This window comes from Ictalurus punctatus, chromosome 19 (assembly GCF_001660625.3).
Source record: "Ictalurus punctatus breed USDA103 chromosome 19, Coco_2.0, whole genome shotgun sequence".
Classification (NCBI taxonomy): domain Eukaryota; kingdom Metazoa; phylum Chordata; class Actinopteri; order Siluriformes; family Ictaluridae; genus Ictalurus; species Ictalurus punctatus.
Window position 1 is genome coordinate 5,120,824 of NC_030434.2, and position 27,869 is coordinate 5,148,692.

General features: G+C 41.0%; 1 protein-coding gene across 2 annotated transcripts; it reads left to right on the top strand.

Annotated features, from left to right (window-relative positions):
* Nucleotides 1–796: 796 nt before the first annotated feature.
* creb3l2 (cAMP responsive element binding protein 3-like 2) lies at nt 797–27,565 on the top strand. Of its 2 annotated transcripts, none has more exons than XM_017494845.3 (12): nt 797–1,154; nt 15,882–16,113; nt 16,956–17,143; nt 19,747–19,828; nt 20,061–20,254; nt 20,904–21,050; nt 21,229–21,287; nt 21,668–21,736; nt 21,911–22,010; nt 23,179–23,302; nt 25,938–26,181; nt 26,281–27,565. In XM_017494845.3, exons 1-12 carry the CDS (start codon nt 1,056–1,058, stop codon nt 26,351–26,353), a joined length of 1,611 nt encoding a protein of 536 aa, XP_017350334.1. In that variant the 5' UTR covers nt 797–1,055; the 3' UTR covers nt 26,354–27,565. The 2 variants fall into 2 exon arrangements, with proteins under 2 accessions (XP_017350334.1, XP_053544158.1); XM_053688183.1 differs by lacking the exon at nt 797–1,154 and adding an exon at nt 6,907–7,421.
* Nucleotides 27,566–27,869: the final 304 nt, after the last annotated feature.

Here is a 27,869-nt window from a genome sequence, read left to right on the forward strand (position 1 = left end):
GGGATGGGTGTGATGCTCAGGTGTCCACATACTTTTGGCCATGGAGCGTATATGTCATTTCTGGTTAGTTTTAATACCCATAACCAGATAAATTGTGAAGTACGTGTACATTTCCTTGTTAGACACAGACACCAAAAAAGGAAGCAAACTTTTGCTTTAGTGGTCCTGCGTGTATTTATTTATTTATTTATTTATTGTTTGTTTGTTTGTTTTGGACAAGTTCACTAATTTCTTATCAATACTGTGAATAGTATACTTCAACTAAATCGACTACTAAAAAAAAAGAAAATAATATTAAAATGTTGTGAAATATATCTGAGTGTTTGAGGGATGGACAGTAGGAGGTTCATCATGAGTAGTATTCTTGGCTTTATTCGGTTTGCTAAGAGTTTTAGCAGCTTGACCACTTATTGGGTTTTCTTCGCGTCGGTTGTGTATACTACACTCTGATTGGCTGGCTCTCTTGTCTGTTTCCACCAACGTCTTACGTAATTCGAGCTCTACTTTTGATTTTGTTTTTTTTTAAGTCTCACCTGATTGGTTGTGGCGGAAAAAAGGGGGCGGGCTTTACACGGTTATCGGGTTCGGTTTGTTTAGCTCTTTAAAAATGGCTTTGTTACAACAGGAATATGAGTGACACGTTGTCCTGTTGTGTAAACGCAAATAAACAAGTTAAAACAATACAAAACATGTCTAATACGTTCAATAAAGAGGACATAAAACATCACGTTGAAATATTATGAGAAGATTCGTGTGTTACTCTACAAACAGCCATGTTTTCCCCGCCCCCCAAATTCCTGTGTGTCTGAGGAGAGGCGTAGTTACTTAAAGAAACGAGGAAAGTCGAGCTACCTGTTCACTAGACGCTAAACCAGTGCCAGGAGATAATTATTTGCAACTCTGAATTATTATATTTTCGATTTTACGAGCGAAAGAGTGACCTTTATTGGCTAAATCAGCGTCCACTCAGGCTGTGTGGTGAAGTTTGTACTGACAGGAAGGCTCTCTCACACATACACAGATTTTCTTCCTAATCATCCTGATAAACACTCGGCATGGAGATACTGGACAGCAGTGAGCCGTTTTTACAGTGGGACCGGAATCTGAGCGAGCTGTCCGAGTCAGCAGATAACGACAATGTCCTGTACAGCACAGTAAGTACAAGTTTAAAGATGCACTACTTCTAACCGCGGAGAAGTTTCCTACTGCTGTGATTGATTACTCATCACTGGGGTTGTGAATGCATGCGAGGTCAGGATCAAAGTTTCCCCAGAAGCTTAACGAGTTAGGATCCAGAGTTACCCCCGAGGAGCTTCCTGGCTCCAGAGGAATACAGTTCAAACGGTGCCGAGATCCCACTTAGCACACTGATATAATATTATTATTATTATTATTATTATTATTATTATTATTATTAAAGGTGCAATAGACAATATTTTAATTTCTCACAAGTACAAATAATGTGGGAAGATGTGTAGAAATGATTATAAGATAACAGTTTAAACCGTTGTTTCAGAGCATTTCACCTATGTGAAAGAAGTATACCAGTTTGGAAACGTGCCATCCGGTCCGGAATTATGTTTGTGTTTTGGATTGGCCAGTCATTTTAATAGACACGCCCCCCTCCCCTCCCCTCCGCTCCCCTCCCCTCCCCTCCCCAACGCCCTGCACGTCTCTTAAACTGGCCTACATATTCCTAAATTGTAGAATTGTGGTCTAAAATGTTCTAGATATTTTGCAGCTTATTTGTACATGTAAGAAGTGAAGAAAAAAAACAACAACAAAAATGACTATTGCACCTTTTAAAATCATTGTGAGGACAATTTTGCAGTTTATATATTCCGAGTTGTTACTCGGCTTTCAAGCAGTTGAATGTCTGAGTCCGGCGCTTGAAAGTGATGTCATGACAGTCCTTGCTAATGCTAACTCTAATTAACTCGATACCTTTAGTTAACCAGAACGTTCGCCTCACACCTCCAGGGTCGGGGGTTCGATTCCCGCCGTGGCCCTGTGTGTGTGGAGTTTACATGTTCTCCCTGTGCTGCGGGGGTTTCCTCCAGGTACTCCGGTTTCCTCCCCCAGTCCAAAGACATGCATGGTAGGCTGATTGACGTGTCCAAAGTGTCCATAGTGTATGAATGGGTGTGTGAGTGTGTGTGTGATTGTGTGACCTGCGATGGATTGGCACCCTGTCCAGGGTGTACACCGCCTTGTCCCCGATGCTCTCTGGGATAGACTCCAGGTTCCCCCGCAACCCTGAAAAGGCTTAAGCGGTATATCAGATGGATGGATGGATGGATGGATGGATGGAACTTTAGTTAACCCACTATAAGTATTGGTGGCAGAGATTTGCGTACATTTGTGAAAATGGGGACAGGCTCAATGAGTAAAAAAACAATTGAATTCTTATTCAAGTCCACCCGTTTACCCATTAAAGACCTATTTTTTTCACAAATCTTACATAATGAACCATTAAAAAGTACAACATGGGATAAATTGCAAAGCACAAACTAATTACAGGCTTCATGTTACCATTATGGCTTCCTCTACCGGAAGGTCGAGGCATTCAGAATGATGAGTAGAAGGAAAGCTTCATATGTCTTCAACACGTTTTCAAAACCCGAACGTTTTGGAAGTATGAATCCGCTGCTCTGAAGGACTGCCCGCACTAATTTGTGGGTCAGTTTCTATCGGACCATGAAGGAGAGAATAAGTTCTTTGTGTTTTTGGATCTTGGACCTGGCCAAGCACAGACATTTCCTTCACTTTCCTTCTCCCTCTCCCTCACATTCTGGGGTTTTGTTGACGCAGAATTCCTCACAACAGTGCCAACTTGTTTCCCAGCCATAGCTTCATTCATCTCCCACTGGGAATTCAGGGCTCTCCCTCTTTCTTTTTTTTTTTTTTTTACCACTTCAGGAGGTCTGGCAACCACATTTGCATGACACTTGTGGCTCACATCTGGTAATTTCACATCTGGCGTCGGTTGTCTTGCCAGGGGCATCATTTAAAGCGCTGTTTATTTCACCCCTCCTAACCACCAGCTTACACATCATGAAGTGACTATATGACATGGTATTTTATAAAAATGCTGTTGTAATATTGGCATCGTTCTTCTTCTTCTTCTTCTTCTTCTTCTTCTTCTTTTTCTTCTTCTTCTTCTTCGTCTTCTTGCCCTGTATAAATTTAGCTACGTTAACAGCTTGTGATTTATGGTTGGCGCTACAGGTAACCTGCTCTCCAAAGCTCCAATTGTCTCCTTTCTTCTTGGGGTGAAGGAGTTTTCTCTGCTAACCCCTCGTTGTGTTTTTTTTTCTTGTCTTTTCTTCTTCTTCTTCTTCTTCTTTTTTTTTTTTTTTTTTTTTACACTCACTTGGCAGTTCTTTCTTCAGCTGAAAACTGAGCTGTGACCTCATTCTGCATATTTGAGTATTTTTTTCCATCAAAAAATGTTTATGTAACAATTTAATAATTTGGGAATAACATGTGGTACAGATAAGCTCCTGATGATATTATTCTTAATATGTTGGGCAGATTGGCTGATAAACAGCGAGAATATTGTATTATTGTTAGTGATTTTGTATGAGTTGATGGAAATCCTGGAAAGCAATATGTTTTGGGGTATTTAGTGTAGATTTATATCATATTTAAATAATAGCCTACTACTAACTAGTCGATTAATTGAATATTTGATAGAGTAATAGATTATCAAAATAATTTAGTTGCTAGTAGTTATCTTGATGTAACTGGTGTACGAAACTCTGGAGACCCGTGAGAGTTCCCTGTCATTCCCTGGTTTTGTTGTAAAGTGCGTTGAGAGAGCAACTTTTAAAAGCGCTATACAAAATAAAGTTGATGATATTATTATTATTATTATTATTATTATTATTATTATTATTATTATTTAGAACCGATACCGACCCAGGTGAGAAGGTTCCAGGACCTGATGACCATATGACAGTATTAACAGCATTAATATAATAAATAATCAGTATTACATTCTACAGTTGCTCTGTTTCTTTGTGTTCAAATTCTCACCTATCTAGTGTTCATAGAACTGCAGCTCCATACGTAACTAGCGTTTCAAACCCAACGCTTGGGTTGAGCAACTTTTATTCGCGTGAGGTCAGCGTGAGTTTATTGTGAAGTGTCATTAAGGAAGCATCATTAAGTATTTACTCGGTCACTGTTAAAGAACTCCGTAACCCTTCGCCTTTAACATCACGCTCATTCAGACTGTCTCCAGCATCTACGTATGGATTTACACACGTGAAGTAAACGTACGAACGTGTGCTGAGCATTTCTTTTGTACTGACAGTAAGCTTGCAGTAGAGACGCGAGATCAGCACACCGGCTTCTGCTGCTCTCTCCGATCCGATCCGTTCTGTCCTGTCTGGACGCCGGCTGTACCGTGCTGCTGAATTCTCCCATGACTCAATGCTGAAGCCATGCCGAGTGCGTCAGCTGTGAGGATGATGTAATAAAGGACACGGCTTAGAAAAACAACACCCTTTCAGTAGAACCTCTGGATGCACATTGGATTAAGAAATAGGAATTGTTCTCAGAGCTTAGATACATTTCTAGTTTTTCCAGAGCATCGATGACAACACAGGACCTGAAGAGACGGGCCACGTTCCAGCTTTAAACATTTCAATTATGATTTCCAAGTTTTGTTCGGTGGTGCCGGTTACTCAGAAGAGGTTTTTCATAATCAGTTCAACACCCCTGCCAGTGGTTTAGTGTCTATTTATTTAAATTATGACCCTTGCATGTCTTGTAACCATTTTGACTCTCACTCTGGGTTTAAGGCAGCGATTTGTAAACAGTAGCGTACCAATATTACACTTTCATACCACAGTTCATGTATGAAAAATTTTCAAATGTTTATCTATACTCATCTCATTAGACAGCGTTTTTCTGAGCCTATTCGTCCTGAACTGAGCATATGTTCCGAACAGTTTCCAAGTCGGGCCGGGCCATATGATGGTATAATGTTGATAACGGGATCAATTATGTCACAACACGACTTTTCTGTTGTTTAAATCATTAAAACTCAGTGGAAACAGCTGATTTAATGCATTTATTTTTCGTTTCAGTGTTAAAAATTTTTTGATTATTCATTTTTCACTTTTGTGACACAGTAAACTTGTATATCACGATGCATATGATACGTGTGTTGCAGAATCGTGGAATGTTATCATATGATTTTTTTTTTTCTGCCACGACAGTATGGTTTAACATCTGATTTTCAGTGTATGCAGGAATTCTTCAGACGCCGGAACGGGAAGCGTTTTAAAATGGCATCCTGACAACCACAGATGTGGCCCTTTGTGCCAGATGTTAAAATGCTAAAAGAGACGGGGGAGGCCTCAAGTCTTCCACAGTGCTGAACAGATTTAGAAAGCCTGGAAGTGACTGTAAGAGAGAGAGAGAGAGACAGAGAGAGAAAAAGGACAGAATGGTCATAGTGTCTCGGTGAAATTGTAGCTTTGTAATAAGCCACACAGCTGGCTTGGTGTAAAAATACACATTAAACAAAATCGACACTCATGCAGCCATGTCCAATTAGCACAGAGTGCACCAAACAAGAAAAACTGATCACGCAGACTTTATTCACTTATTCACAAAAGTTATAAAACCTTATAAATAACGGACGACCATCTGGTGCTTTCCCGAATCTGTTGCATTGCGCAAGTGGAAAACTGAAAAACAACCCAGTGGGTGTTTTATTTGATTTTCCAGTGTTTATATATTAAAAAAAAAAAAAAGAGAGAGGGAGAGAGAAAACACGTTGTTTGCACATCAGTGACATCGAAGTAATGTCAGAATGTGATGACCCACTTGATATTCGATCGTTTTTGTCACTAAGACAATCTGTGTCAAAGTTAAAGTCTCAGCCTAAAATAAGCTCAGCATAATATTCACTTTTGGTTTACACAAACTCTGTTTTACCCGGAAGACAAAATCACTTTAACTGTAGAGTTTAATCTTCAGCTTTAGGTGTAATAGTAACGTTATTCCTGCAACAAGGAACAAGGCCTTAATGAATCCTCATACAGATAGGGATTAAATAGTGTGTGTGTGTGTGTGTGTGAAGGAGGTGACTAGAACATGCTGCCGACACACACCCGTATTAAAAGCCTACTTCACGCTGCGTGTTTGGTCAAGGCCGGGCCTCTCGTCACAGAGCTGTCTGTCTTTTCGTCTCTTGCTCCTTGTGGGTTGGGTGGACACAGCCTTGCCTGTTATCCTTCAGCGCAGGGCTTCTCGGAGATACTGAGCCTCACTAGTGTCCTTCAGAAACCCCCCGATCCCCCCCCCCCCCCCCCCCTCACCACACACACACACATTCCTCCTCTGTTCTCTATGTTCATGCTCTTCGTATTGCTCAAGTCAATGTTTATAATGAGAAATTTCATCCCAGGTACTTTGCAGTAAAAACGCTAAATAGAACCGGGGGTTAACACTGACCGCCTTTCATTCATTTCACTAGATCAGGCCTAACCTACAACCGAATTCTTCTTCTTCTACTTCTTCTTGTCTCAGACTTTTCCAAAGTAGTGTGACCGAGAAAACCCTCTGTCACAGTCTTGTACTTCATTCGCAACCTCCGTGTGTTCAAACTACAATCTAGGGGAAAAAACCTCCGATGCCTCCATGTCTGTCTTTCCTTAGCAGCAATCAGCCAGCGAACTGTGATGAGTATATTTCCCTCCTCCAAACAGTGATCTAAAGATTAAACAAAACAATGTGCCTGTATACTGATTTGATCTAAAGCTAATACATGCATATACAGTATAAATGATTTAAAGGTAAGACGTGCTGTCATGTTCACTGTTCATGCTGTGAGCGGCCATGTTGATTTGATGACACTTTCTCAACTCGGGGGAGTTATCGAAGATCGTGCTGAGGCTAGGAGTAGGAATTCTGAGTTGAGGGGATGTTTTCTGTCCGGGAATGACTAGTTACGACCTCGAGTCGAATGCAGCATTATAAATAAATAGGCTTGCTATGTATTCAAATGGAGGCCAGTCAGTTTTCCCAGCGTAAAGACACTGCTTACGCTCAAAGTACGTGAAGTCCATGATTTTTAAAAGATTTGAACATTTAGTAGTGTAACTGTAATGAAGCGATGTCTAATACTGACATACTGCTTCATTTATTTAATGTGGATATCCGGGAAAGCTAGCGCATGCCCGAGGTAGCCACTGCACCTTTGCACAACATTGGATAGGATGCTGCAACCTGAGCCTGGCTTTGCCCTTTGCCTTCATGAGAATGAACCTTTAGACACACACACTCTCTTATTCACTGGTTACATGGGCTCGTTTTCTTCTCTGTGTAGCCTGCTCTCTGTAGCCATCTCACCTTTCACTCTCTCTCTCTCGGTTTATTCTGAATATAACATGACCACAAGGAAGGTGAGTTGTGGATATATTTAGAGGTTATTGCTTGTGGAAGTATCGAATGGCTTAAGCTCCTCTTGTTTATTTGACAATAGAGCTCTTGTTAATGCTGTTCTCGGTTCTTTCTTTCTTTCTTTTTTTTAAACACAAGCCATGTTTGTTTCTTTGTTATATAAAATGTATTATTTTTTTTATGAATTATATGTCTTAAATCATTTCGTTAAAATTCCCAGTGTTCTGCCAACTCATGTTTTCAATGTAAGAAAATAGGGGATGTGTTATTTTTGGGATTGATTACTCCTGCTCACGCCCTTGGCTGCCTTCGTGGTCTGCAATAAGTATATATAAATATACCCTGCCTTAAGCCTGTAGTTACTTAGCTTTGCATTGGATGTGTATGGCATGGGCTTTCACCACTGTGGTGTTTGCACGTTACTTTTCTAAAAGCAAAGTAGGATGCAGCTACCGCCAATAATGTAAGCAAGTAACCCAACAGCTCTCCAAACCACCACACTACTTTCTAGGTCCCTAGAAGTCATGAATGTTTTCCTTACATTTATGTCCATGTGAGGTCAGTCCTCCTGTTGCTTAGATAAACTCCTACACACTGATTTGCTTTCTGGAGACAGCCATTTCCTGGGATCTCCAAACTCATCCAACTCCCCCTGTCCTTCCCTTTGCACTCTGTGTTTGTCTGCGCTAGGAGCGAAAGAAAGCTATGAGATACTCTGAATCCAGGAATTGTGTGAGTTTTGTCATGGAGCTGGGCAAGCTACGAGCTCCTTCAATCTTGCACGCATTCCTTTCGATGGAAGTCACGATGACACATTTCAGCCCAAACAAATCTCATGGGCAGAGCCAAATTAGTGCGACAAGCCTGACTTCTAGCTGTTGCAAGGGCGTTTGGTACATTTTTCAAAAACCATGGTTTAAAACCCCTGCTTATACAGGAAGAGGTGTAAGACTGACTTTGCAACAACTAACCACAGACCTTTAGTGGAACCACGGCCACAAGTAGGCATATGATATGTCTGCTATCCCAGTAACTCACCATTAACTGCTGAAAACAATACTTTAAAGATGGGATGTTGTGTCACACTGTTCAGACGTTTTCCAGATTTATTCCTCCTTTTGTTGTTATAATGATAACTTCCACTCTTCTGGGAAGGCTTTCCACTAGACTTTGATTTGTGATCATTCAGCTACAAGAGCATTAGTGAAGTCAGGTACTAGTTGAGGAGGTCTGGGGTGCAGTCGGTGTCCATCCCAAAGGTGTTCAGTGGGGTTGAGGTCAGGGCTCTGTGCAGGACACTCGAGTTCTTCCTCACCAAATTTCATGCACCATGTCTTCACGGAGCTCGCTTTGTGCACAGGGACATTGTCATGCTGGAACATGTTTTGGTCTCTTAGTTCCAGTGAAAGGAAATTATAATGCTGCAGCATACAAAAACATTCTATACAACCGTGTGATTCAAACTTTGTGGCAACAGTTTGGGGAAGAACCACATATAAGTGTGACGGTCCACATACTTTTGGCCATATAGTGTATTTGTATACGCATATATACAAAGACACAATCAAATAGCAACTTATACGTTTTTTTTTGTTTGTTTTTAAGCTTGTGGCCAACTTGCATGTAGAACGGGTATCAGATACGCCAGTGTTTCTGCTGAGTATCTGGGGCTGAGCCAAACTGGGATCATGTCCTGAATAAGAGCAAGGTATTTAGAAGGTGCTGTGGGATCATTCTGCCATTTTGTTAGGGGTTACTTCTTGGGTTACATACCACACATACTGTGAGAGCTGAAACGGTTAGCTGTTTCATTGTTGTTTTCAGGACTGGCTTCAAAGCAAGTCAAGGGAGAAGCAGTTGCATTGTGACAAACTCCTGAGGATCGCGTTTACATTTCTGGTGTGTGCCATTTTCATTTGAATAGTTTTATAAATTTTAAGTCACAAAGTCCATGTATAGTTTACAGATAAATGAGTACAGGTCCCACAGATCTTCAAGCCATAATGTAATAATAACTAACCAATGTATGCAGCTACAGTTCAAGTTGGTATGCCTTCATGGTTGTCTGTGGTGTTGTATATTTAAGCATACACTCCCCAACCAGTGTGTACAGTTCGAGTGAGTCTGTGCACACTGTAGCCTCAGGTTCCTGTTCTTTGCTGGCAGGATTGAACCCGACATGGTCTTTTTCTGTTGTTGGCATGTTGTGCATTCTGAGATGCTTTTCTGCTCACCATGGGTGTAAAGAGTGGATATTTGAGTTACTGTATCCTTCCTGTCAACTTAAACCAGTCTGTCCATTCTCCTCTGACCTCACATTTCACAGGGCAATATCTTCCAAACCATAATGAACACTTGGCACATGCTTGTATGAAAACCTGTCGACTATCTAGGCTGCCTAAGTGACTAGATAACACGTTAATAGCGGATCACCCGTGAGATACTGCGCCATGCCATCAGATTGCCAAGTCCGTTAGGGCAGAGGAGAAATGATATCAAAAAGAAACAGCAGTGATGTTCTTTTGGACATTGAAACAGCGACACAGCTCAGTCATGCATGCGTTTCCTTTTTTCAGATAAGCTCGTGCTGCCCTTTGATTGTCTTGTGTACAGCTGTAAGATCTCATGCTGAACAATCCCAGTATCACATTGGGTTCTTCTCATACTGATCAAACACATCAGCTGCTGTCCTAACTAATGGGGGTCGGGGTAGTTCAGTGGTTAAGACCTTGGACTACTGCTCGAAAGGTTGTTAGTTCAAATCCCAGCACTGCCAAGCTGCCACTCCTAGGCCCTTAATCCTCAAGTGCTCAGCTGTATAAATAAGTGTAAGTCGCTCTGGATAAGGGCATCTCCGAAATTCCCAAAAAAGGAACTTGTATAAATCTGACTTCCACTGAACTGCTTTGAAACATGGCTGTGCTAGCAGTCAACACGACTTGGCACACAATAACGATAATTACTGACATTGCACAAGACTTCTTTCCAAATAAAACGAGGTCTCGAGGCTGGAATTTGAATGTTTTTATATGGAACAGACACGTGTTGGACCATATCACTACAGCAGGTCAGAAAATGATTAAAGACCAAGGTACAGTTCACACGAGAGGTATGACCTTTGCCCCTGGAGCGTGTGAGTGTGTGTGTGTGTGTGTGTGTGATTGCACACTCATTGTAGCTGAATATCTCATTCACATCTGTTTTTCTGCTCTTGCATTAACCCAGTTAGCATGTTCCTCCCCCACTCTTCTTCCTCCGGCTCACATTTACACACATCCTGGTGTGGCTAGAAATTATGCGCTGCCCTCTGAATTCTGCCACTAACACTAACACTAATACCAACATGACTACCATGGCCTCTCCAGATGGGTTCCTTAAAAGAAATCTCTGCTTTTCCAAACACAGACACACGCTCCCTTGTTTCTCAATTCACACACCACGAACAAAGAAGCCTTCTCTCCCTGCGTTCAACCAACACCTCCCGAGAACCCACTAACTCGCTGCCGTATGCCTTAGTGACGAGCCGTTTTTATTTCTGATTTTTCAGAGAAAGTCCTCCGATATGGCTGCCCAAAAGCCCCTGCGTTCTATATTTGTCATATCTTAAAAGGAAAATGATGACATCCTGTTTAGAGCTTCCCGTCGTCCACATAGGGCCGCCCAGCACTTTAGGATAATTCACCATAATTGTCTCACCACATGTCCGTCAGCATGCGTATAATAATATCTCATTCACAAGTGATCCTGTAATGATAGAGTAAAGACCTCCCGCCTTTGTAGTCACTGTAGTGACACAGGACTGCTATGTCCTGGTATTCCGACACTGCTGATATTCTGCTGATGTCTGCCAGATAGGTTTAGAGGGTTAGTGAGGGTATAGTCACAGTCTTCAGATATAGAGGTGTACATTTGGACTAGGATCCTGCAGGACTAAACAAAAAGCCAGTGGTTGTCACTGTCATGTGGGCAGGATCACGAGCAGTCAGACGTGAAGCTCCAAGGACTAAGAAATGTTACGCATCAGATGTGTCAGATTAGACCTGTCTTAAAATATCAAGATGTGACGTCATATCGTTCACCCCTATGAACCACAGACCTTTTCAGGAACCTGTCAGCAATCGTACTGTTTTATCGTTTACGCACTGCAAACTGTTTTAAATTTAAATGCATGATGCTGTGATTCTTTTTTATTATTGTTTCTTTTTTAAACCCTTTAAAAAAAAAAAATTAAAAAGGTACACATGGGTCTATAGAGGACCAAAATGTCCATCGAAAAACGTCAATTATTATTTATTTTTTTACACTTTCACTGACTTTATTTATTTATTAATTTTTTTACCAGCATCAGTTCTAATAATAATAATAATAATAATAATAATAATAATAATTACCAAACATTTATTCATTTTCAGAATTTTAACCCTGTAAATGCCGGTTTTGTTATATAATGCAAAACTCTTCAAATCTCAGTAACCATCTTTGACTCGTATACATGTGGTGGGATTTGAGATTTTCAGTACAGTATAATTACTTTCTTTCAAACTGTTCACACACACAATTTTCAGTACACACACACACACACACACAAACCACCGCTCTGCTATCCATACAAACACCCACACAGTTATAGCTGCATCGTTTATTCAGTCGGTCTGCAGCGCTGTATAATTCAGCAGAATCAGAACCGAGATAAAGTATGAAATGTGTTTTCCCCCATAGGCGAAACCTCCGAAAATAGTACACATGTCAGAAAACCTTGTCAACAAAATAAAAGCCTTTTAACACAGAATGAAAGATTTTCTGTTTAAACGTTATGGGGAGTAAATATTGCAGTTTGAATGGGTTTCAATGGGGACATTTTTGTCCTTAAGGTCCTGAGTGTAACTGTTTTGTGGACCTAGTTTAAAATAGATCTGTGAAAGCAAATGAGGGTGAAATATTAAAATTCCAATCAAAATACACACAGTTTGAAAAATGTATGCTGTTTGCACTAACAGACAAAATTATTTTTAAAAATGTTAATGAAAAATACAAAAATGTCCGTAAGGACACTCGAGGGTTAACTGAGGAGGTATACAGTATGTTTCCCCAGAAAGGAGTATTGTGTCATGAGGTTATGATACGGCTGTGATCACAAATGCATACAGAATGACCAGATATTTTCTCAAAGTGTATGTGTGTGTGTGTATGTGTGTGTGTGTGTGTGTGTGTGTGTGTGTGTGTGTGTGTGTGTGTGTGTGTGTGTGTACCTGAGCAGACAGAGCTGCTTTTACAAGGTCTGGAGTGTGAGTCATGATAAAGCTGGAAAAAGCTGAACAGAGCATTTCTGACGTGAACAGTCTTGAGCTCACACGTGTGTGTGTGTGTGTGTGTGTGTGTGCTTGATCCCACACACAAAAATATTTTCTTTGTCAACTTCTCTCTCTCTCTCTCTCTCTCTCTCTCTCTCTCTCTCTCTCTCTCTCTCTCTCTCTCTCTCTCTCTCTCTCTCTCTCTCTCTCTCTTTTTCTTTGAGTCAGCCTGTAATTCAAGCCACATGTTTGAATTCTTGCCACCTTTTACAGCTCGCTGCGTGTCTTTGCTGCTTTCTCAATATTTCCCTCACAGATTTCTTTTTTTTTTGGTCTGTCTTAAGATTACTTCGAATAAACATGTTATTTACTCATTTATTTGTTTTTGTTTGTCAGAACGTTGCCTTGTTTTTTTGTTTCTCTTTCTGTAACTGATCTTGTCCCTGAATCTCAGCATTTTAGAACCCTGCATGCAAACACAGTGTTTCCAGCGTTCGAGGTAAAACGTTACACTAGCCGGATCCTGACAGCATTGTGTCTGTGAACACGACTCTTTTCATTTCTAAATGATTTCCCAATGAACCCAGTGGCACTACGTCTCTGCCACTGGGTGTGTTGCATCACTCGGTCGAGTTCGCAGGTCTGTGCTGGTAAAAGGATCTTTTGTTTGACCTGTGGTCTGAGCTAGACCAATCAATCTGCTATTGTTTACTGTAACACCCCACCCTCCACGCCCCACACACACACATATCCATGACTGGGCCATTAAACCCCATTACACCCACCCACTTCCACAAGCGGCAGTGAATTTTAAACATCACGCCCAGCAGTGACTTTTCTCAGCGTTTTAGCCACAACGAGATGATTTTATATCCAGGAAAATATGCATCCTGGTCTTTTTGCTTATTTATTTTTATTTAAATAGGAGGAATCCACTAATGGACATCTGTCAGAGCAGAGCCTGTCACATATGCATTTTGTTTTGCTCCTGAAGTATGGCTCAGTAGTAAAAATTTAAAACTTGGCATGCCAGGGATTTAAGCTCTCTGTTACATGATGCTCCTCAGTGCTGACTGGAGAATTCTCTTGGATCGCTGCAGTATAGTCAGGGAAGTAACAAGCATTTTATGCAGTATAATCTTATTTCTTCTTGCTTTTATAATAGTATTTCCACCACGACTTGTTTGGATGTCTTTCAGATTTTCTACCTAATTATGTCTCAGCCAATTCCCAACCACCAGTCAGCTCGGCATTATCATTTAAAGACTACCAAACCACGGAGTTATCAGGGGCAAGAGAGTCTGCTCCTCCCACCCAGAAAGCACCGAGACAGTTGTGGTCTCTTGGCTGCAGATGGCTGTGGCATCGTCAGGATTCACCCAGCACTGCATTTAACATTAGATTTATAATTTACTTGAATCGTGTTTCAGCGTTCTTAACGGACATTAAGAAGTCAATCTTAACCAATTCTGTCTCGCGTCGCGACTCTTCTTGGATTATTTTTAAATGATTATTTACTTCAAATAACTCCAGTCTTTTGTACATTATTCTAACAATGAAGAACATCTTATAGAATCATTCCAGAGTTTCAGGATGTGCAGCAAAGGCCGGTTCTCACTTAACAGACCAGTTCAACCGAACTCATCCCACCTCAGGAATTTCACCTATTCTCTCCTGAGTTTGCCTGTACAATGACAACACAAAATTCTGCTGAGGTTTTCATTCACATTATCAAGCTGAGGTTGAGCGACTTGGCCTTGATGGTCTACTAGAGAAAACTGGCAAAAACAAACTGACTACTCTGTGGGAGGAATGTCTAGAAAATGTGCACCGAACAGACGAGTTCTGAGGTGCAAAGCTGCGAGACCCAGCTGGGGTTTGAACCAGCGGCTGGATGAGGGTGCTACAGCAGCTTGTCCTGACTTGTTTGAGTGAAGCAAATGCTTTTGCAGGGTGAAGCAGAGATGGGGGGGAGAGAGGAGGTTAGACGAAGAAACTATCTGCCCTCCAGCCAGATATCTGAGGGAGAGCTCAAGCTTGCTGATTGTACAGAGTGAGATTAGATGGCCTCTGATTGGTGGAGTGAAAGTCGGCGTGTTGCAGCAGTGCTTTGACTTCAGTATGCCGGCTGTGAAATGTGACAACTAAAGGATCCTGCTGAGAGTCGTTTAAATACTTATATAGGGTGCAATTTAAATAAGCACCAGCCCCTGTCTCTGTAGCTGAACCTGAGGCAGTAAACTGGGGCAGGAGAACCCCTGTAGACGTGTGTGGACGTGTTTTCTGATCTTTCAGAGAATGAAAGTGGTAATTATGGTGTATATTGCGAATACGCACACCAGCATAAGCTTTTGATGCTTTAAGTAATCATATCCTGCCAAAAAAAACAATAACAAGTACTTTAGCAAGATTTGTTTGGCTTTCCAGACTTATCAATTGCCTACGAAGAAGTACGACTAAAAGACAACAGCAAGAGTTAAGAACTGATTTAAGATCGTTCTAATGTCTCGGCTCGTTTTCACATTTAATGAATTTTAATCATTTAAGACATGAATTAAACACGTCCACGTGGAAACTATCCATTTGATGTACCACAGTTTCTAACAAAAGTAGACATCAGATTATTTTCTAAAAGTAAGAAAGGTTCTTGGGTCCTTGCCTGTTGTGGCTCTTCCATTGTCCTACTTTTCTCACTTGTTGGTTTGTGAAAGGAGAGACACTTGATGTAAATCCTGCCACAGCTTTAACTTTAAATTTATATTTACTTGCAGAATTTTTGACTAGAATTAGTTGTTTTTTTTGTCAGAATTGTGAAAGATAACCAGTACGTTCCATTGGATAAGTTCCATCAGGTCTTTTCCTTTTCACTCTTTGCTTTTATCCAACATTGTAACCTCAGCCAAGTGTAATTCATTTTCTTTATAGGTGATTGATTACGTTTCTGACATTTACAGTTCGGCATGTAATCATTTTATGTTTTTTATATTTTATATATTTTTTACATTTTAGTATTTTTTTTTTTTGTCCATTTCTGTAAACCGCTGGCAAGATATTTCCCTCTGTGACAAATAAAGCCCAGTCTTATCTCTTATCTTCTCTCATTTTCTTCTGTGTCCTCTCTGTATGTGCATCCGTGCATCATTTCTGAACCTCTGTCTCTGACCCGTGCAGCACTTCACTGATCTCCTGGATGACTTGTCTCAGGGGGCCTTGCTTGGCCAGCTGCTGAGCGACCCCTTCCTGTCGGGGAGCAGCGAAATGATGGACGTGGAGGAGGAGCTGAGCCCGGCCTCTCCCCCGCCTCCTCACATCCAAGCCGAGCACAGTTACTCGCTGAGCGGAGACTCGCGGCCCCAGTCGCCCCTCTCGCACCTGACCACCGAGAAAACCAGCCGCGAGCCTGGTGAGTGTAGGAAAAGACTGATTACAGAACTTTAATCTGATATCAGTCTCTTAAACCCCTCCTCCTTTATATTCTGCATGAGTGACGTATATTTTCCTCAAAACAGTGAGCTGTACGGTCAGTGTTACAGATTTAAGTGAATTTGCCTGTATCTTGATTGCTCTGAAGCTAATACTTGTATACACAGTATAACTCATTTAAAGGTAAAAAGAGCTGCTTTGTTTACTGTTCATGCCATGAGCGGCCATTTTGATTCGACGTCACTTGCTGAACTCGGGGTCGAGGAGACCGTCCCAAGTTCCCGAGTAGGAATTTGAGTTGAGGGGACATTTTCTTTGGTCTTTCCTACTCAGAGGTCAGAAATGATGAGGTTACTGCCACTTTTGATAGGGTGGGTTAAGCTGGGTTTTTAAAAATCAATTTTTCTCATGATTATGCCTTGTTGCACTGTGCGACCCCGATCTCAGTAAAATCTGGGCAGAATTCTGCAGACTGTGCAATAACGTGTTCTTCGTGTCAGATTATACAATACAAATCCTAGGCCTAAGATTAAATAAATAAAATGTCTATGTTCTGCCATACTAAGTGTGTAGCGATGCAGGACCGGTTTGCAGCTCTTCGACTGGAAATCATGAAAAAGTTGCCGTAATAGTAAATAACCTTGTGCTGTACTTCATATCCTCTGTTTCTTTCCACGTTGCATCTCCTTTATTGTCCTGTCGTGATATAACCTTGATGAGACGTGTTAGAGATGCTCAATAATAATAATAATAATGATAGATGATGATGATGATGATGATGATGATGAGTGCTGTAGTGAGAGACCTGTTGACTGTGTGCAGGAGAGTCAGACAGCGAGGACTGGCCTGTGGAGCAGGAGGAGGAGATGGAGGAGGAGGAGCAGTTAAACCTGAAGATGGAGCCTCTGCTCTGTGATTCTCCAGCTCTGCTGCCTACACTGACGCTTACCCTCACAGTTGAACCAGCGCCCACCGCCTCCCTCTCGCACACCACACAGCTCACCACGCAGGTCTGCCTGCTCTTTTTGTTTAATACAAAACTTTCCTCAACCATTTAAAATGAACATGAAACTTAGTTAGGACGTACAGTAAGAATGGGAAGCTCGTCAATTAATGCACCGTGACATCAGCGGCACTTTTCTGGCCGCAAACGCATTATTGCAGACGGAAACGTCTTCATCGGGCAAAACTAACGCTGACTACACTGGCGTAGCTGTGACCGTCTACTGTGGAGGAATATTCCTGTGTTTATTTGGAGTCTAGCACTTAATTAGCATGTCCGCAGAGCTGTTCGGATTGGATTAGTCTATGTCTGTAATAAAATTAGTGATAAAACTCTCACATCTGGATAACAGTTAAACGATGACAGGAGGAGCGAGTGTCTAGTGCAGGGGTCGGGAACCTTTTTGGCTGAGAGAGCCATGAACGCCACATATTTTAAAATGTAATTCCGTGAGAGCCATACAATATGTTTAAAACTAAATACAAGTAAATGTGTACATTTTATGTACGACCAACACTTTTAAAGTACAATAAGTCTCTGAATTATTTTTAATAACGTTGTTATGCTGTTGCTAACCAATGATGAATAAAGTACTTCTTACCATAAATGCGACTTCTGGTGCTGCAGGGTTTTGCTGATGGCTTTGTAGTCTGGGTGATACGTGGTGAGGTTAAGCTTCATGCAGGCGTTGAGACTTCCATCCGTTAAACGTGATCGTAGGTTGGTCTTAATGTTCTTTAGAAGTGAGAAAGACTGCTCACATGCATACTTAGAGCCAAACCTTGTCAGTACAGCAATACTCACACGCTGCAGTGTGTGCTATGTGACGGGAAGCGCGTTCCAAGTTTTGACAATCAGCTGGTCCGCGGGTTGAAGTTTTTTCATTTCTCCCCACTTGTGTTTGCTCGCCAACTCTGCTTGCTGTCGTACAAGTCTTCCCAAATCTTCATCCAGTGACTTGAACTTATTCACCCACGTGTCTGAGGCCTTCAGGTCAGCAGCTTGTAGCTCAGGATCTCTGACGGAGACACCGGGGATGTAACTCAGGTCGGCCTGTCCACTGCACACTCGTGTGGATGGGTGATGAACTTAAAAAGACGAGTGCGCTCACGAAATTCTCCAAAGCACACTTTGAATGACTGCAGGAGATTAGATGTGAAGCCCGCTATGTAGTATGGCGTGTGTCGAAGTGCTGCTTTATATTTGACCGTTTCATCGATGCAATTTTATCATTGCATATTAGACACACTGCAGAAGCTGCTCTCTCCACAAAGGCGAATTCCTCTGTCCATTCCTGCTGAAAAGTACGATACTCATATTTTTTTCTTTTAGACATCTTATTCGATAAAAGGGTTTCTGCAGTTAGCTAGCTGACTACTTGATTAAAAGGAGGGAAGTTTACTTCCTGTCCTCACAACGACCCGTGTGCGTTACGCATTATCCAATAAAAATTTGGTGTTGTCCCGGAGGACAGCTGTGATTGGCTCCAGCCACCCGCAACCATGAACATGAGCGGTAGCAAATGAATGGATTGAAATACGTGAGAATGTTTTATATTTTTAACGTTGTTCTTTTTTATTTTTATTAAAGATTTGTCTGCGAGCCAGGTGCAGCCATTAAAAGAGCCACATCGGGCTCGCGAGCCATAGGTTCCCGACCCCTGGTCTAGAGGGTTGTATTTTCTACAAACCCATACAGTATGTTTCCGTTACGCGGTCATATGATCACGCTCCGTTCACAACATGGAATATTTCATATAAATAAATATTAACTTCTCAGCGTTTACCATTACCAGCTAGTCATTATTTACAGAAAACTAAAAGTTGATGATATTGTGTGTATGTGGATATAAAGTCATGTTTTATACCTGTAGCTGCTGTTCTAATGGCTTCTTTAATCGTCCTGCAGGATCCTGCTTTTCTTAATGCTTTTATTTTCTTTCTCCTCCTGAAAATGCTCTCCCAGGTAGCGTGCGTAGTCGAGGTTTTACCGCCCAGACTAAGTATACTGCTCACCACTTCTTGTAAAGTCTCCGTCTCTTGCGTTTGGTGATTCAGGAAGTGTTTAATATGTGGGGGAGGGGCACTGATACACACGCTACGAGAATAAAAACAGCAAGTTGCATCAGAAGACTTTTTTTTTTTTTTTTTTTTTTTTTTTTTTTTTTGGTGAGGTGACATCTGCCATCAGACACAGACCATCACAGACACATGTGTCTAGACAGGACTAAAATGATGACGCCTGCCGAGTTTGTAACTTTCTCAAAGGAGGATGGAGAAAAACACGGACATGGCTGATCCAAATGGAAATGTAGTCAGTGTATCACCTGTAAAATAAGCAAATCACCCCAGGAGCCCCTGCACGTTTAATCCTGTCCGAGTAGGCCTTAAGAAGTAGTCTTATTTTAGTAGTCTTATTTGCTAATATTCAACTTAATATGCCACAATATGCAGAAAATGCATTTTATCATTGTGTGTTTGCTGTTAAGAGATACTTTCTTGGTTGAATGAGGCATGCGTAATTAAATACTATACACTCAGTACTCAGTTTAAAGGTAAGTATGAGCTCATCGATCGATTTCCCCATGTTGTCTCTGTGTGATCGTTGCAGATAAAGGAGGACGAGAGCTACAACCCGCAGGTTAAACTGGAGCCACATGAGGTGGATCAGTTCCTGAACCTCTCCCCTAAAGGTACATGCCTCACCGAGTACCTGTTAATAATCCCGTTACAGCACCAAAGTTTGCTGAGAGCATAAACTAAACACGGGCAAACCAACGTCTCTCAAACACCAGACCACACGCATGCTCAGAGTAGTGTACGCTTTAGTAAATAGCGGACTGTGTTAGTATAGATTGTACAGTTATGGATGTTCTTTTATATTTGTGTGTGTGTGTGTGTGTGTGTGTGTGTGTGTGTGCCCAGAGCTTGAGGCTTTGCAGATGCCCCCGACTCCTCCCAGCTCTCATGGCAGTGACACAGAGGGCAGTCAGAGCCCTGTGCACCCCTGCACTCCTGCCAGCCCCACACAGAACCCAGCTGTCCTCAAGGTGGCGCAGCGCACGACCGCCTCGCTGCCTAACACACTGTCCAACTCACCCCTGCTTACCGCCCCACATGTAAGTGTGAGGCAACACACACACACACACACACACACACACACACAGTGACACTACTGTAGAGCCTGTATGATTGTCATTTTCATGACCTTGGATCGTTATCAGGATCAATACCAGTAAAAAAAATAAATAATGATGTGGAAGAAAAAAGCCTGAATTTGTGCTGATCCTGTAACAAATTGGGATTTTTATTGGAACTGTAAATGTCTAGGTATATAGAGACTTTTTTGTTTGTTTGGATTTATTTTTATTGTATTTATATTATTTATGATTTTTGTGTGAAAGCTGCTGTGTTGTGCAAGTTGTGGTTTTTTTTTTTTTTTTTTAAATACTGTAGTAGTTTTTAAAAGAAAAAAATGATCAGATGGGCGTCGATATTGGCTGATGGTCAAGGATACAGTATCAATATGAAAAAATGAAAAATTGTATTGTGGTGCTGTCTTTACATCTAATACACTTTTTCCTTTTCCCCCTTCTATCATCGCTTGCTTCAGTTTCTGTGCAGCATGCTTCTCAACAGCTGGCCCATGAGTTTTAGAAATATGCAATGAAACATTTATGAAATCGCGCTCTCTCTGTCTCTCTCTCTCTCTCTCTCTCTCTCTCTCTCTCTCTCTCTCTGGACTTCTCTTTCCTTTCATTCTGACAGAAGCTGCAGGGCTCCGGGCCCCTCCTGCTGACAGAAGAGGAGAGACGCACTCTGATCGCAGAGGGATACCCCGTTCCTACTAAGCTGCCTCTGTCCAAATCTGAGGAGAAGGCCCTGAAAAAGATCCGCAGGAAAATCAAGAATAAGGTGTGTGCGTGTGTGTGTGTGTGTGTGTGTGTGTGTGTGTGTGTGTGTGTGTGTGTGTGTGTGCGCGCGCGCGTGCGTGCGCGCGTGCGTGCGTGCATGGATTTTTGACCCTGACTCTGCTCTGCATGCTGTGACATGAAAATGGCTGTAATGCCATGCGATGATTTCTGTTTCTCAGATTTCTGCTCAGGAAAGTCGCAGGAAGAAGAAAGAATATATGGATGCCCTCGAGAAAAAGTAAGGGGTTTTTTTTTGTTTGTTTTTTTTGTGTTTTGGAGAAGGGTCGAACTGTAACTGACAGTCAGACTGACAGCCCACTACATGACACTCACCTTTAGTGTCTATGAGTTAGGGTTAACCAACCTAACCTAAATCCTAATGTCTGTGCAGAACCACCATAACATCCATGAGCAGGCATCTGTTTAAGTGGGTGTTGTGTCTAATGTTTGTAGACATGTCATGCAGTGGTCTGTGTGTGTAGTCCTGCGGGCTCCAATCAGATCACTTTTTTGCAGTAGGATATTGTATTACGTTATGAAAAGTGAAACTGAACTAGCAATGCCTTTAGTGTTCATCTGTATGCTTTTGTAATTTTGCAATGGTGCTTCTGTCCACAGGGTGGAGACGTGTTCCAGTGAGAACAGTGAGCTGCGCAGGAAAGTGGAGAACCTTGAAAGTACCAACAAGTACGTCAGACCATCCCACCTTACTGTTTTTTTAACCAAAATATACACTTGGTTGCGTAGAACTGAGAGCAGATCGTGATTTGCCGTTAATATGCCGAAATATTTGGGGAGTGAGCTTTTAAACATAAATGTGTTAAATGATTAAACCTGATCTTGTTTTTGTCCTCATCACAGGTCTTTGCTGCAGCAGCTGCAATCCCTGCAGGCCATGGTGACAGGAAAGGTCCCTCGCTCGTGCAAAATGGCCAGCACTCAGACCTCCACATGCCTCATGGTGAGAACCCCAGGTGTACTCTCACGGTGTGTGTGTGTGTGCGCTTAGAGAAAGTGAAAGGAAAAGAAAGTGAAGGACACCTATGAAAACAAGAGTGCAGCTTTTAATAGCATGTGTGTGGCACAGATAGTGAGAACTAGTTAACTAGTTAATGGCTTTAACTAGTAATGGGTCATCGTTGATTTCTTGACATCTGTCTCTTGTTTTTTTTGTTGTTGCGTAAGAATATCACACATCCACATGCTCTGTTTTAATCACAGAACCACTGGATGCAGGATGCATCTGTCCTGTGCAGTCGTTCTGTAGTGAACTGTACTGGTTTCTGTTGTAAGACTATTTAGATAAACAGATATCAGACATACCACATTATACCTCTGCGCTTTTCATTTCTCGATTCTGATTGATCAGAAGCTCTGACATGTATTCAGATCACAGATTTTTACTAATGCGCTCGTTTTTTTTTTAACATGTTATTATTGCTATAGCAACAGATCATTTGCAGGGACTGGTCTTGTATCGTGGGCGCTCTACGTAAAGAAAAAACGTGTTATCTTTGATATGCTGATGTTTTCTGTGAGGAGATATTTATTCATATTTTAGGGAAGGAGTTGCCAGCGGAAAAGAGGAAAAGCTGTAACTTTAAGATTTTTTTTATTAACGTCAAGAGAAAGTGAGGGACTGACCTGACGATGTTTCATGTCGGACCACATCACTCCACCACACAGTGTTGATTATTTTCCTATAGCAGCATGATGTCAAGTGTTTTATTCTTCACATATTCTACACTCAAAATGATCAGCCTTACTTAAAACTTTTATTACATTAAAAAAGTCATTTTAAAAGTTGTTTCATTTAGAAGGCAGTAGCATTTGATATCACATTTAAAGGCGGCGTGTCCTTGCTGAAGGCAATCCTATAACTCAGTCCTCATTACAGGATGACTTCTTTTGTAATTCTGAATTGAACAATGTTTACAAGTGCAAGTTAACTGTCATGTACTTACCGTTTTCTTTATTGTTTTGATTAACATTTGCTTGTACATTAATACATTTATAATTTCAGCCTGCAACCTGACAAGCAGCATTACTGAGCAAGCTATGTTCCATATAAAGACAAAGGATTTATCGTGAGAACTTTATCAGCACATGCCTACGCTGTCGTCCTGCAGGCGCTGGTCCTGTGTTTCGCTGTGTTCCTGGGTAGCTTCTACCAAGGCCTGAGCCCCTGCTCATCTGTCACAAAGACTGATCTATCCAGAGAGCTCACCATGCAGGAGTCTTACACTACTACAGGTATTACATACACACAAGCACAACAAGCCTCCTTTATCAATCTTTTAGTAAAGCTGTGTGTAAATGTTTGCGTAAGCCTAACCAAACTGAAATTCTCTGCCAGATTTACAGAAAGGCTCATTATCTTTGTACTTGTGCGTATGTTGATTGTCGGTAAAGCGCATTCGAGGCACCGCTCATTTGCATGTAGTGATGCCCATAAAACTCCGTAAAAGGTCAAGTGCACATACAGCTAGGAGCATGAAATGAATGATGAGGGGGGTAAAGGCAGAAGTGTAAGTTATTTTGACTCGCTTCTATTCAATTCAATTCAATTCAATTTTATTTGTATAGCGCTTTTTACAAGACATTGTCTCAAAGCAGCTTTACAGAAATATCAACATGGTGTACAGATATTAAAGGTGCGAATTTATCCCAACTGAGCAAGCCACTGAGTGGCGACGGTGGAATGGAAAAACTCCCTAAGATGTTTTAAGAGGAAGAAACCTTGAGAGGAACCCGACTCAGAAGGGAACCCATCCTCATCTGGGTAACAACAGTTAGTGTGAAAAAGTTCATTATGGATTTATATGAAGTCTGTATGACGTTAAGAGCAGCCGTAGTCCCAGCAGTCTGGAATTAAAGAAGATTTGAGCTCCATCCAGAGGCAGAAAGGATCTGGATCTCTAGTATCTCCATAAATTCGTGTGGGGCTCGGCGAAAGGAGAGTGGAAGAAAAAAGATAATTATGACTGCGAAGTAGTAGAACAGAATCTAGTCAGGGTAGAATTGAGTAAACAAATACGTTTTAAGCTTAGACTTAAACACTGAGACTGTGTCTGAGTCCCGAACACTAATAGGAAGACTGTTCCATAACTGTGGGGCTCTATAAGAGAAAGCTCTTCCCCCTGCTGTAGCCTTCACTATTCGAGGTACCGTCAGATAGCCTGCATCTTTTGACCTAAGTAGGCGTGGCGGATCATAGAAAACCAAAAGGTCGCTTAGATATTGTGGCGCGAGACCATTTAGTGCTTTATAAGTTAATAAAAGTATTTTATAATTAATGCGAGATTTTACCGGGAGCCAATGCAGTATTGATAATATCGGTGTGATATGGTCGTATCTTCTGGTTCTAGTTAGGACTCTAGCAGCTGCATTCTGGACTAACTGGAGCTTATTTATATTCCTACTGGAACATCCAGACAGTATGGCATTACAGTAATCTAATCTAGAGGTGACGAATGCATGAACTAGTATTTCCGCATCATGTAGTGACAATATGTTTCTTATCTTAGAAATATTTCTGAGATGAAAGAAGACTATCCTAGTAATATTATCTACATGAGCATCAAATGATAGGCTGGAGTCAATAATCACTCCAAGGTCTTTAACTGCTGTACATGATGAAACAGACCATCCAGAGTAACCATGTGATCAGAAAGATTACTTCTAGCTACACGTGGGCCTAATAAAAGTATTTCTGTTTTATCAGAATTAAGTAGAAGGAAGTTGATTAACATCCAATGTCTAATGTCCTTTACACATTCCTCAACTTTACTAAGCTCCTGTCTGTCCTCTGGCTTCGCTGAAACATACAACTGTGTATAATCAGCATAACAGTGGAAGCTAATTCCATGTTTACGAATAACTTGACCTAGGGGTAGCATATATAAAGTAAAGAGCAGTGGGCCTAAAACAGAACCCTGTGGAACTCCAAAAGTAACCTCAGTACGCATGGAGAATTCACCATTTACATCTACGAACTGATAACGATCGGTCAGATAAGACCTGAGCCAGGAGAGGACTGTTCCCTTAATACCAACAACATTTTCTAATCTATCAAGGAGAATAGTGTGATCTATAGTATCAAATGCTGCACTAAGGTCGAGTAACACAAGCAGCAAGACACAACCCTGATCGTAAGTCAGTAGAAGGTCATTTACTACTTTAACTAACGCTGTCTCTGTGCTATGATGAGGTCTAAATCCTGACTGATACATTTCATGAATGTTATTCCTATCTAAGTACGAGCATAACTGCTTTGCTACAACCTTTTCTAAAATCTTAGAGATGAAGGGGAGATTTGATATTCTATACCAATAAAATTATTTAATACTAATATTGAAAGGCGACCGCTAATTCCTTCGTCACCGGAGGTGTTTGTTTACGGCTTACGGCTCTGCGCAGACAGACCGGCCTGTCCTCCATTTATCCAGTAGCATTTCTTTTGTTGTAATTAATGCAAATAAAACAAATCCACTGCTTTTCACTAAATGTTCTCAATGGTTCACTTGGTCCCTGACCTAGTGAACTAGCATGAGGATGTGTTTTTGATAGAGATGCCAAAGCTCTTGTGGATAAGGGCGTCTGCTAAATGCTGTAAACGTAATAAAAATAAACTCGATAGTATATTTCATATATAAAAGTACAGTAATCCATAAAAATGGATTAAATGTTCTTATGTGTAAATTTACACACATGCAGCAGCACGAATAGGATACGAACGTGTGTTTTTTTTTTTTTTTGTTTTTTTTTTTCTTTCGAATTTACAGGATTTTCACAAATACAAGATTTCTTGTGTAAACACTCATACGAACAATTTAACGAATAAATCCGTATGTATCCCATGTCTGAAACGGACTGTTCTGTCCACCAGTGAAGTCCAGGAGCCTGCTAGCCGTTGAGGAGCACGGTGTAGGTGACGAACCCCGCCGCTCCGGGCTAGGCGGGAAATATCCAGAGTGGGACACACAGACTATCGACATGGCGATGTGGCGCCTCGAGCAGCAGCGCAGACTCAAACAGGCCACACCTCAAACTCCAGAACCCAGCCCACCTTTCATTCAGAACAACGGCACAAACACACAAAAAGCCCTTCTCATTGACCTGCACCCACACAGGTAACATAACTCCTCAGAATATTTAACAGACACAAAGGATTCATGCCGACTCTCTTCACTGAGCGAGTAAATGAATCAATCTTGTTTCTCGTTCCACAGGTCAGTGGAGTCACAATCCAACGAAAGCCCAAAAGTCATTGAGCTGGAGAGAACAGTGAACGAGCCGTCGTGAGGATGGCTGGTCCTCCTCGAGCTCACCTCCACCTTAAGGGCAGGAGGAGACGCGCGCACACACCCGTTCTGTATTTATAGACCTCCTTTAAGTATTGTTCCTCTCACCATTTTCTTTTCTTTTTTTTTTTTTTAATTTTTATGAAAAAAAATTAAAATAGAAAAAAAAGGAATATTATATCATTCCACCATTATATATTAAATTTTGATACTATATTTTAAAGCTTTTTTTTCCCCATGTGTTCCTCTTTTGTGTAAAGTACATATGTTCCGATCATTGAATTTGAAAAACAAAATGGTGTCCTTCTGTTCTTTGGTCTGACGTTGTACACCCCTGGGCCTGTATTTATAAAAAAGAATATTCATGTTCTCACTCTCCCTCAGACTCGAGCTATTCTAAAAACCTAATCGGAAACGCGAGAACTTCGAAACACGTCAACAATGTTAAACATCTAAAAAGGTCTAATATTTGGGTGTTAGGGTTATTACATCAACTCATACCGATCAATAACCGTAGTTCCTTCGTATCACATGACGGTTTGTTTGTTTAAACATGTGCTTATTTTATTTGTTCGCAGTGTACAGTGTTACAGGATCCTGTGTAATAGTGTTGGGTTCAGGTTAAACTGAGTGTGTCAAACACAACTTCATAACAAATCAAAGTTTTTCTGTTATAGGCGAGCAGGGAGCGACTCGTACCATTTATTCTGGTCTTTAACCGTGGTGCACTTGTCATTTGGCAGAATTGAGTTCCTCTTCAACTGGCACAGAACCATGTGTATGCTAAACATAATCCAGGCTGGTCAAGTGTTTACATTTGCTGAGGTGTGTTAATGTACACACTTTGTACAGTTTTTTTACTTTGATCCATGGTAGATGGAGCACTCCCAGCATCGGATATTATATTATTTATTTTTATATATATATATATATATATATATATATATATATATATATATATATATATAATATAGCCCCCAATGCCCATTCACTTCCTCTTAAATCATTAATAGGACAATTTTATGTTCAAATGTCATGAGTTGTAAGTTGGCTTTTGATTGCCAGTTGCAGAAGCAGATGAATGTTGAATGATGTCATGACAGTCCTTGCTAATGCATACTCAAGTTGAACCAGCATAAGTTTTGGTGGCGGAGCTTGGTGTACATGGGTGGAAATGGGGGCGGGCTCAGTTTAAAAAAAAAAAAAAAATATATATATATATATATATATATATATATATATATATATATATATATATATATATATATATATATATATATATATATATATAATCTTTTTCACAAATCTTGCCTAATGCACCTTTAACGATGGAGTCAGACATTTTCTTAAAAAAAAAGACGAGACCACGCTTTGTAATAATTGGAACACATTGTCACACACGGTCAATATTCTCCTGAAATTACACCACTACCAACAAAATATATGCATAAACTGCAGCCTTTTTGGTGCCCCAGACTCTGTGGAAAAACAAATTATATGGACCAGCATCCAACCAG

Coding starts and splice junctions, on each gene's coding strand:
- creb3l2 (XM_053688183.1), top strand. CDS start 7,236: ATGCTGCAACCTGAGCCTGGCTTTGCCCTTTGCCTTCATGAGAATGAA. Junction 21,051..21,228: donor GCAGGAAAATCAAGAATAAG/GTGTGTGCGTGT, acceptor TCTGTTTCTCAG/ATTTCTGCTCAGGAAAGTCG. Junction 22,011..23,178: donor AGACCTCCACATGCCTCATG/GTGAGAACCCCA, acceptor GTCGTCCTGCAG/GCGCTGGTCCTGTGTTTCGC.